Source organism: Euprymna scolopes, chromosome 32, assembly GCF_053919585.1.
Source record: "Euprymna scolopes isolate OS-2025 chromosome 32, ASM5391958v1, whole genome shotgun sequence".
NCBI classification, from domain to species: Eukaryota; Metazoa; Mollusca; class Cephalopoda; order Sepiida; family Sepiolidae; genus Euprymna; species Euprymna scolopes.
The window spans coordinates 59,941,353-59,954,820 of record NC_136513.1 but is presented as its reverse complement, the minus strand read 5'-3'; the positions used below and the strand labels follow the sequence as shown (position 1 = coordinate 59,954,820).

Genomic DNA, 13,468 nt, shown 5'->3' with positions numbered 1-13,468 from the left:
CACTTTTATACAACGTAACATCACAAGTATATTTCAGAAGTTTTATCACCGCACAAGCAGAAACACACAACCTGTACAATCGGCTGTTAATTCTTTCATAATACAGGGACGCATTAGCAATAAATGCTTTATTAAGAGCATTATTGAACCATGATATTTTACTCTTGTACGTTAAAATTTAATTCAAGTGATCATGTAAAAATATTTTCATAAAATTAAAAGTTGTTTCTTTGATAACACAGCAGCACGTTCGAAATTAATGTTTCTATTTAGAACTAAATTGAACCATGATACTTGACCTTTGCATTTTAGTTAAATTATTCACAAATATCTTTTTTAAAATCGACAGTAGATTCTCTACATCGTAATTTAAACTACTTTAAAATACTGTGAACTAAGTTATTGCGGAAAGTTATTTAAAGATTCCGCCAGGTACACTGTGAGGAGCCCCTTATTAGAGCAGGAAATCCATCGATTTGATTTTAAAATGGGTGATTTCTATCGATTTCAATGACACTAAAAGTATAGGAGAGTGGACATTTCTTAATCGTCATTCAGTCATGGACCACGTCGGCCCTTCCTGTTTGTGGTCCAGGATTGAATGACGATTAAGAAATGTCCACTCTCCTATACTTTTAGTGTCATTGAAATCGATAGAAATCACCCATTTTAAATCACCCATTTTAAATCACCCATATATATATATATATATATATATATATATATATATATATATAAGGTAATAACAACTTCTCTTCCAATTGCCAAATTTTGTAATCATGCTCAAATACATGAATCGATAGTTGCTATTTATTCTGATGAGTTAAGGGCAAAATAGATTCATTGTTTGATATAATAATTAAATGCATAATTTTGCGCTATGAAACAGTTGTTGTTAAGAATTGTGAATGTCAACGTAATAAAAATAATAAATTATGAGATGGTCAACATCATGAAATTTGGAATATAGTATTTTGTCATTTATTTGTTATATGATCTGTAATTGCATTGAGCTTTATAAATTAAGAATTGGTATAAATAAAAGAACAAAATAATGCATATGTGTGTAGGATATTTTGAAGGAAAAATACAAATCGTTTGAAATTAAAAACAAATGATGTCGCGATCTTGGCCTGACGCCATCACTATGCTGTATGAACATAATTGCATCTTTCCTTTTGCCAGTTAATAATAAGGCCAACAAATAAATAAAATAACTAAAGAGAAATAATAAATCAGTTCAATATTTTGTTTCAGGTGTGAATTACTATTTTTAATGCATCCCAAGTGATATAAGCGTAATCCATTTACGTACCCTAATAATGCTTTTGGTTAAAATTCGGTCTATATATTCTAGGTTACAACAAACAGGTAAACAGACAAATACAGAGACAATTCATGTTATTTCTATACAAGTTCAGTTATCGTCTGAAATCATTTTAACTGTTGAAAATTTCCGTAAAAGAGTGTTTGAATGGCTTTGATATTAAAGATATCCGTCTTTCTACTTCAACTAGTTTGACTTTAAACTCTTTTAAATAAATGCAAAACGCATGAAACACCGACCAAGCAATTGTTATGGCTGGCATTTCTATACCATCCGTCGAGACGGAGATATTGTTTAAGACGGTTAAGTGTGTTTGGATACAATCCTGCGTCCTTATCAAACATGGTTAAATATTAGTGATTATCTTACTTAGAACTGATTTAATTTAGCATACCTAAGATAAAGGTCACAGAAAAAGGTAAAAGTTCACACCAATGCGATAAGTTTAATTTTGTTCATCGAAAAGATACAACTGGCCTAGTCAGATAATTCGTAAGTTACTGACGTTTCTATAGCATAACATGGAATAATCCCATAAACACGCACCATCGATCTATATCAACTTCCGCCTATTTAATATGATTATATTAGAATCAAAATAAACCAAACACCGTGACACTACAATAATGTCGCTTTCAAGTTCAATGTGAACAAATTTTTGTTAGCCGAATTTTTCCAAACTTTCATCAATCATCACGTCGTTGTCTCGCCGCATACCTAACACTCATTAACCCTTATGCTCGATTAGCCTTTTAGGTATTGATAAGTGCTGACTCTTAGTAAAAAAATCACCCGTGGCTAAGAAAACAAAGCGTTGCTGAAATTTCCTAAGCCGACCAAATAAACTGGCACGTTTGAAGGACTTATTCAATACTAAAATACTAATTCCGTTAGAACTGATCAAAAGAAATGTTTAGATTCACGTAAATACAATTTCACATTTTGAAGTGACAGACCGACGGAAAATGTCATTTCAAACTTATGCGTGACAAACTGGTGGGCAATGACTTCTATAGAGATTCATAGACGAATCAAAAAGCAGTTGTATACATTCAATATTTCTCACGATCGTTGCAAGGAATTGAACTGGATGGATTACTCGGCTTTCCTTTGCTATAAATCATTGCAGATATGGTTGATGTAAATGCTATTTCAAGCGTAAGCGTGACATACCAAATAAAATTTCAAACTTAAGCATGACACACCGACCAACAAGGCTTACCGATCGACGAAGAAAGAGCAGTAACGAAATGTACAAATGTACTTCAAATCTAGTTGTGACGATAAGTGCAAAAATGATGTCGATTTAAATTAAATATTTAAATTCGAGTTTGTTAATTGTGATTTATTCAACCATTTTTGGAATGTACGATGTTTGTGTCCAATTATTTCTATTTTATCTCCTGATAATTCTCTTGTTCAACAATCTGAACCCTACCATCATGTAAGTATGCTCATCACGCCCCCCTCTCTTGTTGCTGCAAGCAAGTACCCCGAACTTATCTGCCCACACGCAAAATTCAAAGCGCCCCCACCCTTTTCTTCGATGTTCTCCGCCACTGTTGTCTTTGCTTACAGAGGATTGCAGCAAACGTATGAGCACAAGTATTTTTATCCACCCCCGCGTCTCAGTCGGCGGTTGGAACAGGAAAAGAAAGTACGCTTTCCTAAAATACTCGAGCCAACAATGAATGGCATTTCGGGTACAATGCGTGGCACGTTGTATTGTTATGACTGGCATTTCTATACCACCCGACGCTAATTCAGCGTGTAAGGATCTTCGAACAAAGGTTTAAAAACAACAAAAACTATATTCGTCAACATATTCACAACCAAGTCAAAAAAAGGGGGGGTCCGATTACGTGTTACAGAGTCGATGTATCATTTGGGGTCTTGATTAAAGACGGAGTTAACAGGAACGGGGAGTAACGCCTAGTTGCTGTGCACTGTGACTGCGTTTTCTGGGTCGTATGTGAGACACGCTGATCAACGAGCGTCGCATAAAGGCAAACTTGATCATAATTCGATGTGCTGCATGAAAATACTGAAGTATATAAAAAATGAAACGTCTGTGAAATATTTGGATTTTTCAAACTATAGTATTGATTTTTTCAAACTATAGTATTGCTTTTTTCAAACTATAGTATTGATTTGGAACATTATTCTCCCAAGATTTCAGCTGATGTCCACATTAATCTGTGGCGCAACGGATACAGTCACAGTTTTTCTGGAGTTTAAAGGTTCGATCTCAAAACAAGCGACATAGTGAATATAATTAAAACTTATTTAAATCTTCAACCGTTCATAACGAATAAAGAGCAATTTACCCCCGCGGCTCCGTGTCACATTTCGTACAGATTTCAGAGACATAACGATTTATGAGTTCGGCAAGACGCATCTGAATAATATCGTTGGTTAAATCAGCCGAAATAGTATGAAAATTTGTGTCCGGCCTTTCGATCTGTTCATTTCTTTACCTTCTTATCGGTTAAATTTTCCTGCGAAATGTTTTTAATATATCGATTCTTTTGGTCTTGTCCCAGAAGTCTGCCTTTCTCTAAAAATGATCGAAATCTTTAATTGAGGTTTGATTACTGCCCAGCATTCAGTAAATTCATTCATAAAGTTATCGATATTCATACTTGTTAAAACTAATTTGCAATTAATTATGACGTAAATAAACCAGTAAATAAGTTCTTGATGAGCCGTTCCACTTGTTAACAAATTTAACGAATTTCCATTACTAACGATTACTATACTGTCCAATTGACTACTATACACGCTTAACCTTATCCCCGAGTGGTCTCTGGGCCTTGATAAGTGGTTATTCATATGTAAAAAGACATACAACATTATGCATATTAACTATGTTTGCTCTGAAATGTCAGTGTTTTTTTTTTAAATCACTTTACTATGAAAACTTGTTTTTTCCGCATTTCGATAACGAAGATTTTTTTTATTGCTGAAGCTATGATCGATTATTGTTGATTTCGATCAAGCTAAGCCATGATGTTCTAAAATTGAAACGTATGAAGCCCTAATTCAGATCACGTGACACGAACATCGTGGAAAAACGTTTTGTCAAACAATTAGTCACAAAAGAGAAACTGCAAACATTTTAGTAGCTTTTACTATTTTATAGTTTTAGTAACTTTATTCACAAACGTTGTGAAATTGTGCAGATGACGTCACAGCAAAATTTAATGATTTGTGAATTTGCACATAAAAAGATCAGTTTACTCCTCAAATTGTTTTAATGCTTTTCTCGTGGAATGTACACAAAAAGCTGTTCATTTATTTGTTTTAGAATAAAGTGTAATTACAAATCCATAATAGAAAACAATTATTTATTAAAACCGGCATTACGTTTGATACCTCGTTTCCTCCAGTAAGCTTAATCCGTTTACGTCGAATACATTTCTAACTAAAGAGGTAAAATTATTTCCCCGAACAGAACAGTTCTGCACTAGTTTTATGTCCCCTTACGAAAATTAAATTAAAGATATTAAAAGTTATAGAATCCTTATATCCTTGTAACACCTTTTAAACAGATATATATATATATATATATATATATATATATATATATATATATATATATATATATATATATATATATATATATATTAATTGGAATTCATTATTGAGATGAGTATTTTTATTAATTTATTTATTGCGGAATATTATCCTTATCTTTATTAGTTGCTGTTTCACGCCGTCTCGGCCAACTATTCCTCTGGCCTTTGTCAGAGACTTACTTGTCCAAATCGTGGTGAGACGACAACAACTATGGATGGCAGTAATTGCTGAGAATGCAGTTAGGAGATTCGGAGTCTCTATCCCGTCGCGGTTACCATCTGACGAAGGCCAGAGGAATAGTTGGTCGAAACGTCGTGAAACAACAACTAAGAAAGATGAGGATAATATTCCGCAATAAATAAATTAAGAAACCATGATATCATTTTTATTCTAAAAAATGTATAACATTTAAGGTAAAGGTGCCTTTAGAAGAACTTGAAATTCAAAGAATCTTGCTTGGTTGGTTTTGAATAATTATTATTTTGATCTTAAATATACATTTGCTTACTATAACATCCTCTACAGCCCTTTAAATACTCCAATAAAAAATTGGAAGCATAAATCTTTCATATTAAATGTTCACAAAAGGCGGATTTTTTTGAATTTTCACGATCGGTTTTCATCTTTTTGCATGAAACTAAATCAAACATTCAACACCTAACGCACAGAAGCGACGTTTCAAAAATTTATATTGAACAGTTATTTAGTTTAGGAATGAATCCTGCGCATTCAAATATATAAAGATATACACTTACCTAACGTTATTATATGAATAAGGATATATTGATGTTAACACGCACACTTACATACAGGCATGGGCTAATGTCGAAACACACACACACACACACACACACACACACACATATATATATATATATATATATATATATATATACACATACAATACGGACATACACATATATAACAAATAAAACTCTATTCCATTAAATAATTTCTTAATTAAAAATATCTTGTCACAAAACATTATTTTTATGATGTCTTGGCCTTTTGGCTAAGATCAAAGTGCACTATCTTTATCCACATCTTTGCTACATTTGCCGTTTGACTAAAATCCGGTTTCATGTAAATTATCTTTCTTAAAATTCAAACTGTAAATTGTTTTTAAAATGCGTAAATTGTAAATTGTTTTAAAATGCGACTTTTTTAAATAAAAAAATGCTCTTCATATAATTTTATTAATAATTATAACTATAGTCCCGTCGAAAATACAACTGCGCATATAGAAGAAAAATTTGCAAATTAGAAATGTACTACGCAATATTAAATTATTAGAAACTGAAGAAAATATACAAATGAACAATATCGAGATTTGTTTTATAGATTTAAAAATATTCTTACATTATTAAAATTAAATAACTTAACTATATTGATGCCAATATAGTTAGCATAGATGTAAAAATCTAATCTTTCTTTCTCTTTCTCTCTCTCTCTCTCTCTCTCTCTCTTTCTCTCTCTCTCTCTCTCTCTCTCTCTATATATATATATATATATATATATATATATATATATATATAATTTTATCAGAAACGAACCGAAATGAGACAGCAGATCATTTACAAAGGGCTTGGTACTTTATCGGGTAGAGCTATATTAATAATAAATAAAAATCACTTTAAACTGTAGTTTTTCGGAATCACCGGCCATTGGAAATCTTTTTTAAGGTTTTAAACCGGATCGCTACCGGATCGGCGAGATTCTTCAGGCGACTGCAAATTACTTGACAAAGCGACTGAGGAACAATTTATTGCAAGTAATAGTCAAATCTAAAACTCACAGCCGCTGGTGACTATTCATCTGAAAATTTAGCGAGTAGCCAAAAAGCAGGATTTTCGATGAGAGATTTACACCTAATCAATATTTGCAATGAATCAACTCCAATTTAATGAGACACTGTTGAAGTATCATCAAAAATATCTCGATGTCTATATCCAAATAATCTAGATGGCTCCCAAAACTAAAAACATCATAAATACAAAAAATCGTGAAAGATTTATTGAATTTTTATTATGGGATGTTTTTTTTTAACAAAAACATCTCATAATAAAAATTCAATAAATCTTTTACGATTTCACAAACAGACATTATAATTGAAAATCTGAACTTAAATATTATTTTTAACTTAAACTTGAAATATTACCTTTCGATAAAATGACAAAGTTAGATAACATAATATTAAAACATTGCACAATATCACAAAATATCCAAATTGTACATAATACCACATAATATTATATAATATCACACAAAATAAAATATACATGATGGTACGTACACAAAATAAATATTACATAATATTACATACTCTAAAATATTACATAATATCACGTGATATAAAATATTACATATCACATAATATAAAATAGTAAATATCATATAATATAAAATAGTACATAACACATAACATTAAAATATAAAAAATATCACATAACAATAAACTATTTGACAATATTACATAGTATCACATCTCGTTAAGTATTCCATAACATCGTATAATAGTACACCATTACAAAATATCACATAATATTCAAATCGTAATATTCCTATCGATGAATTCTCAGGAAAAAAAATTGACAAATGTATTAAAAGTACAATACCTTCCACGTGTCATAAAGAAGAAATCAAATTTTAATGGAAGGAGAGAAAGCACTGATTGGCAAAAGGAAATAGTGAGAGATCATGCAGTTAATAAAAGTCACTTAAAAACATATTCAAATAACGTTAATATTTTGCTTGTTCTGATAATTTAGGCTATCATTCTCACCCGGATTCACAAGCCTGATATAAAGATTCCCAAATCCGATAGGTCATCGATTTCTAATCGATGCAAGACGGTCAGAGATTAGTTCGGTCGAAATATTATGAAAATAACAACCAAGGTGAGAGTAATAGTCCAGATAATCCAAAGTATTCATCTCCATCTAAAAAAAATCAAAAACAATAAAACGCTTTTACTTTGATTTTATTGTATTTGAAAGATGAAACCATATAAAATGGATTCGAAAAGATGATCCTGAAAAATGTTTTCTAAGAGATGGATCCCTACAAATGAATTCAAAGAGATGGATCTCTGAAAATTAATTCGAAGTGATGGACTTCTAGAAATGGATTATCATCATTAAATCGCTTCGCATACACTTTTGGCATTATTCCACCATCTAGAAATGTATATTCCACCATCTAGAAATGTATATTCCACCATCTAGAAATATATATTCCACCATCTAGAAATATATATTCCACGTACTTTTCTATCGGTCTTATTCTTTAAATAGACTCTTCTCCTTCCCACACTATTTTGCTCTGTTAAATCCAACTCTGGTCAACGCATGACTTTAAATTACATCCTGTGGTGATGACTTTAAATTACATCCGGTGGTGATGACCCAACACTGTTTATGTGATAGATGTAGGCACCAATTACTTGACAATTCCTCTCAGATCCACTCGAAAGTGCATACATTTATTTTTTTGTTTATAAAATATATGCTAGAAAACAAGTGGGTCTATAAATATTTGTAAATAGTAAGAATTTGTAAAAACAACATTTTTACCGAAAATGACTAATTAAGCTGTTAAAACCCCCGAAAATGGATTGATATGCGCAAAACAAAGCAAACTCCAGACGACAACCGGACGAAAAAATATGCAGAAGCAAAATAATGGATACTCGATTCAGATAAGGAAACACATTATTCTACTCATTGAAAAGAAAAACAACAAAATTCCGAATTTGAAAATAAAGAGTCAAATGAAAGTATCACTTACCAACCGGTGTGAAGACAACGACGATGACGACGATGACGACGACGATACAAGTTTTTACACCGACAACATTGGCTAATGATTGTTTCTCTTCACGTTGAGCGCAACATTTTCGTCGTTCCTGCGGATAATGGCAAAGAACTTTCTGTGTGAGGAGTTTCGGTTTCTGAACGTCTTTCAAGTCCGTAAACGAAAACACAGCAACACAACACAGTTGGTTAGAGCCAATCATTTGAAACAAGTGGCTTTGCTTTTTGGAACGTAAAAAAAAAAAAAAACTATAATTGTTAGGAAAGAAAAAGTATGGGTGGAGCTGTTATTTAAATCCCGACAATCTTTCCCTTTTTCTCTTTTACTGGATATTATTATTATCACATATGTCGGATTAACCCACGCGCCCACAAATGTCTGACAAATATCTCGAATCTAAATGGCCAAAGAAGGCCGAGACATAATAGAGCAACTTATAATCAAGATGACGTTGGCTGTTATTAAAAAGAAGAAAAAAAGAAAAATACGCACGTTTCATTATATTTCAATTGCTCACAAGAAATTTTCCAGGGCAGTGTTCCACGTCGGAAATCCCGGACCGGATGTCCAACGTACATCCCTCAATTTTGTTTTTCTTTTGTTTTATCAATCATATCGCGATATTCTTTTTTTTTTCTTCTACTTCCTTTGTTGTTTTTTTTTGGTTTGTTGTAATTTGAAAGAGGTTTTGACGCGACATCTCCCTTTTCCCACCTCGTGTTCTACGCATACCATTCCGTGCTAGGAAATAGCACCTTCGTCGGCAGTTCCGCCTGATGAGCATAGCTTGTCCATTTTCATTTCTATATTGGCAAAAACTTCTTTTTCTTCTTTTTCCCCTTTTCTTCTTTGTAGTTGTCCTACCGTCCGACGAGCGTACTCGTTCTCTCTCCACCATCACCGCCACCAGCAGAGACGGTAACACCCTCTCCACTCACCCTGCCTCCAGTCATGCCGCCCTCGCAGTTAGGAGAGAAACAAAGAGAGGCTTACTCATTACGGTGTTCGACGACTGATCACTAACGCCCCTTTTTGTATTTAAAAATGAAAAGAGGTGAAAGAGAAATGTGTTGGAAATCTGGTCAGTCCACCCCCTGCCCCACTTCTTACGCAAATTGGTTTATCACTCACCGGAAGGTGGTTATATTAAAGTGGATACTGAAGACTCTGACTGCAGTGTTCGACTCCTGCCAGCTTCTATAGCTCAGCTTCATGGGCGATCTTCGCGACGTAAGTACGTGTTTATAACGGGAAAACTAATACACGACGGAATTATGCGAGTCAAAATTTGCCGATTCACACGCATTCTGCATCTTGATTTAATCAAACACACACGCACACACATCTAATAATTTATGTGATTAAATTCGATTTCATTTTATAGCTAAGTATTTCTGGTCGTTGATCTGTCACACATTAGTTTGAATTAGCATTTCATACGTAAAATACGGCGCAGATTAAATGCGCCCATTCAGTTTGCGCCTTTAGTAACAAAATGATTATATTAAACTGAAGTGTAACATATTGACCGACGGTCAAAGCTTCTTACAAAAATTCGTCGACGCATCTAAACATACGTCCAAGTATTTCTATAAACGGTTATGCCTCGGTCAGTAAGTCACGCGTTAATTTAAACTGGCATTTTCCTCACTAAACGGGCAGATTAAATGGACATCGATTAAGAATATCCAGTTTTAGTTATTTTATGTAAGCATTATCTTACTGTTATATCATCCTGAAACACAGCGTTTTGTAAAGTCATCAAAGCAAAATAATTTTGATCCTAGTCTCAGATGAATGACCATTTGGAAGTACTAAGTGCCGTGATTTTCTTAAGTGGACAGTATCAATAGCATGGTAGATTAGACTCGCAAGCTTTGAGATATGGGTATCGGGTGTAAAAAGAGAATAATTGACAAACCACACTAGTTCATATTATCCGATCAACTGTGGCTGACTGTCCAATCGTCACTTGTCCATTAATTTCCATTCAAAGCCAAGATAAACATGTGTAGGCGGATGTTTCAGCATCGTTTTAAATAATTACAATTTGTTTTTCTTTTATTTTAGTTAATTATATCTAATATAAAAAGCAAAGTCAGTTTTCTCCTGCATTCAATAACTTCCTTAACAGAAACAAAACATAAGATATTATATTGTTAGTAATATATGTTTCATATTGTTAGAAAAATATGTACTTTTGTTCGATTTTTTCGAATCTTTGTATTTCCTCGTGCTCAATGTTTAAATTTTGTATAGTTTAGACAAATACGGCGTGTATTTTCATCCTCATCTCTCAAGTATCTCCATTTGGTTTACATAACTGTTACATAATTTCATAAATTCACCAGAAAATAACATGAATAGTTGCGCCGATTTTATAACACACCTAATTTTTCTTTCGTGAAATTAATCTTCTATATCAAGTTCACACTTCAGGAAAGCAAGGTTCATCGAATATCAATGACGTCAAACACTCTGTCGAACGGAGAATACAACGTTTTAATTTCATTTAGTTTCTAGTTTCCAAGTGTTAGTACCAGTCACGTTTTATTTCATTTTATTTACATTATCCGTTATTGGTTCTAGAAGGATAATATGCTCATGTTACATTCCTCGATTACGATAAATAAGAACACAGATACTACAAAACGCACGCTTTGTCTTCAGTCATTTCTCTATGCTTTCATTATGACAAAAACACAAACCTAATTTACTTGAAGGGAAATACATTAAACAATGTATTATCAATACTCATAAATAAAAACGTCCATTGTATTAAAAAAGTATATTTTCATATTTTCTAACGACCATTAATGAAATCGTTTGCCAGTTCTGTTATGATGTATCGTTTTCTTTTTACGACTTTACAAAGAAGAGATATTATTGGATTTTAATTACAGAAACGAACACAATAAGAATTGTGTGTATACACATAGCCATCAGTGGGCCGACGTCAGCGGACATTTTTCAAACTGATATAAATTAGTGTACAGTAAAAATAATTGAATTAAAACAAGAATCATTTAGAAAGTGTAATCAAAGAAACTAAATTTTCTTTTTATATGGACCGGCCAACGGTGAGTATCCCTGCTAGTCTATTATATAAGGGCAACTGTCTATGTGCTTGTGTGTATGTTTTTATGTCCGTTAGAAACTTTTGTTATCCGCACCGAAGCGGCACGAACGTGATACGGTTAGAAAAAGCAATATCTCGGATACTTAATATCGAAATATTAGAAAAAAATCATCAATTATTTCATGTTTGTAGGGGGCTCAGATAAAAACGTTGATTTCGACGCGGTTTTCAAACCACGCATGCGCGAACCGTCGTTTCATTCTTTATTTTTCGCTAAATTTGCGACGTTATAACATCTGTGTCCTCATGGTCCTACTGATAATACGTCGACTCAGTAACTTAACTTATGCGACTTCGCACTCAACACGCAACAATTTTTTTTTTCCGAAAGCTAAATTTTGTAAAATTTAGCTTTCGAATTCACTTATGGCTGATTGCACCCAAGTACTGTCTTTTAATAACACGATCAGCAAGTGTTTTGTATCGTATCTTAACACAATTTGTATAAAAAACGTTTATTATAAACTTTTTAAAACTGCTCAGCAATCACCTTCCATGTTTTTAAACGTAAAGCGCATTTATTACCCCCCACACCACCACCATTTCTTCTATTTATTACTTCACGGCCGGAAAAAAAACTAAATATGTCTGTCTGCCCCCATTTAATGATTACAAATTTTACTTTCGGTTTCCGTTCTGTCTTATGGCACTCAAGTCACAGTTTTAACAAAAAATAAATTAAAGCATCTTATTTAAACGGATTGTACGACTAGTCAACGCACCTTTCCCCCACTGTCACAATTTTTTTTACCACCGGGCCACGCCGGGCGCTCCCTAGTGTATATATATATATATATATATATATATATATATATATATATATATATATATATATATATATGTGTGTGTGTGTGTGTGTGTGTGTGTGTGTGTGTGTGTTTGTATGATTTAATAAGTTCGATTGAGGATGTTTAATTTCAAGTTTTCTGGATTAAAAATGCCCTTTTGATATTAAAGCACTGAATCTGATATGAAGAATGTTTTTTTAAAAGTTTTACATGAAACAAAGTCAGAAAACAGTGGAAAAACATTTTATTGCTTTTTTTATAGGCTCCGATCCGATTAGACGCAATAATAATTTCAAATTCTACGAAATAAATTAGTGTGAGTTACTTTTTAAGATTAATTATTGTTTGAGCATAAGCAATTAATACTTGGTTGGGCAGGAAAGTAGCAAAGTGAACGTCAGGAGGCGGTGATAAAAAATCCAACGAGACACCTGGCGTGTGTGGGAAGAAAAACAAAAGATTAAGAAGATGCGCCAATTCAATTTGCGCATTTAACAATGAAGATGAGATTTCAAACTTATAAATTTACAATTTAGAATTCGGTTACTTGTTACATACTTTATTAATAAAAAACACACATTTTAGGTGGATCGTTAAAAGAAGCAGCGTTTTTATATTTATCTTTTGTATTCACTCTCTCTCTCTCTCTCTCTCTCTATATATATATATATATATATATATATATATATATATATATATATTAGCAAAAGTACCCGTCGTTGACTGGGTTAAAAAACAGACTACAGAAAATGGACTCTGATTTATGAAAGTATGATAGGCTATGAAGAGGAAGGGTTGTAAAGAGATAGCTTACAATTTGAG

At 32.7% G+C, this 13,468-nt stretch overlaps 1 protein-coding gene across 7 annotated transcripts in view; it reads right to left on the bottom strand.

Annotated features, from left to right (window-relative positions):
- Positions 1–13,468, bottom strand: part of LOC145256381 (bone morphogenetic protein 2-like) — a 146,439-nt gene that overhangs the window by 16,978 nt on the left and 115,993 nt on the right. Inside the window, exon 2 of one of the 7 annotated variants that reach the window (XM_080115210.1) lies at positions 8,693–8,939. The exons of 2 other annotated variants lie outside the window; for them this stretch is intronic. In XM_080115210.1, coding sequence (XP_079971336.1) covers positions 8,693–8,939 — 247 coding nt within the window. Of the gene's footprint in view, positions 1–7,521; positions 8,088–8,171; positions 8,245–8,692; positions 8,940–9,211; positions 9,351–13,468 lie in introns of those variants that run through there. 4 more of the 7 variants (XM_080115211.1, XM_080115212.1, XM_080115218.1 and 1 more) reach the window with 4 other exon arrangements.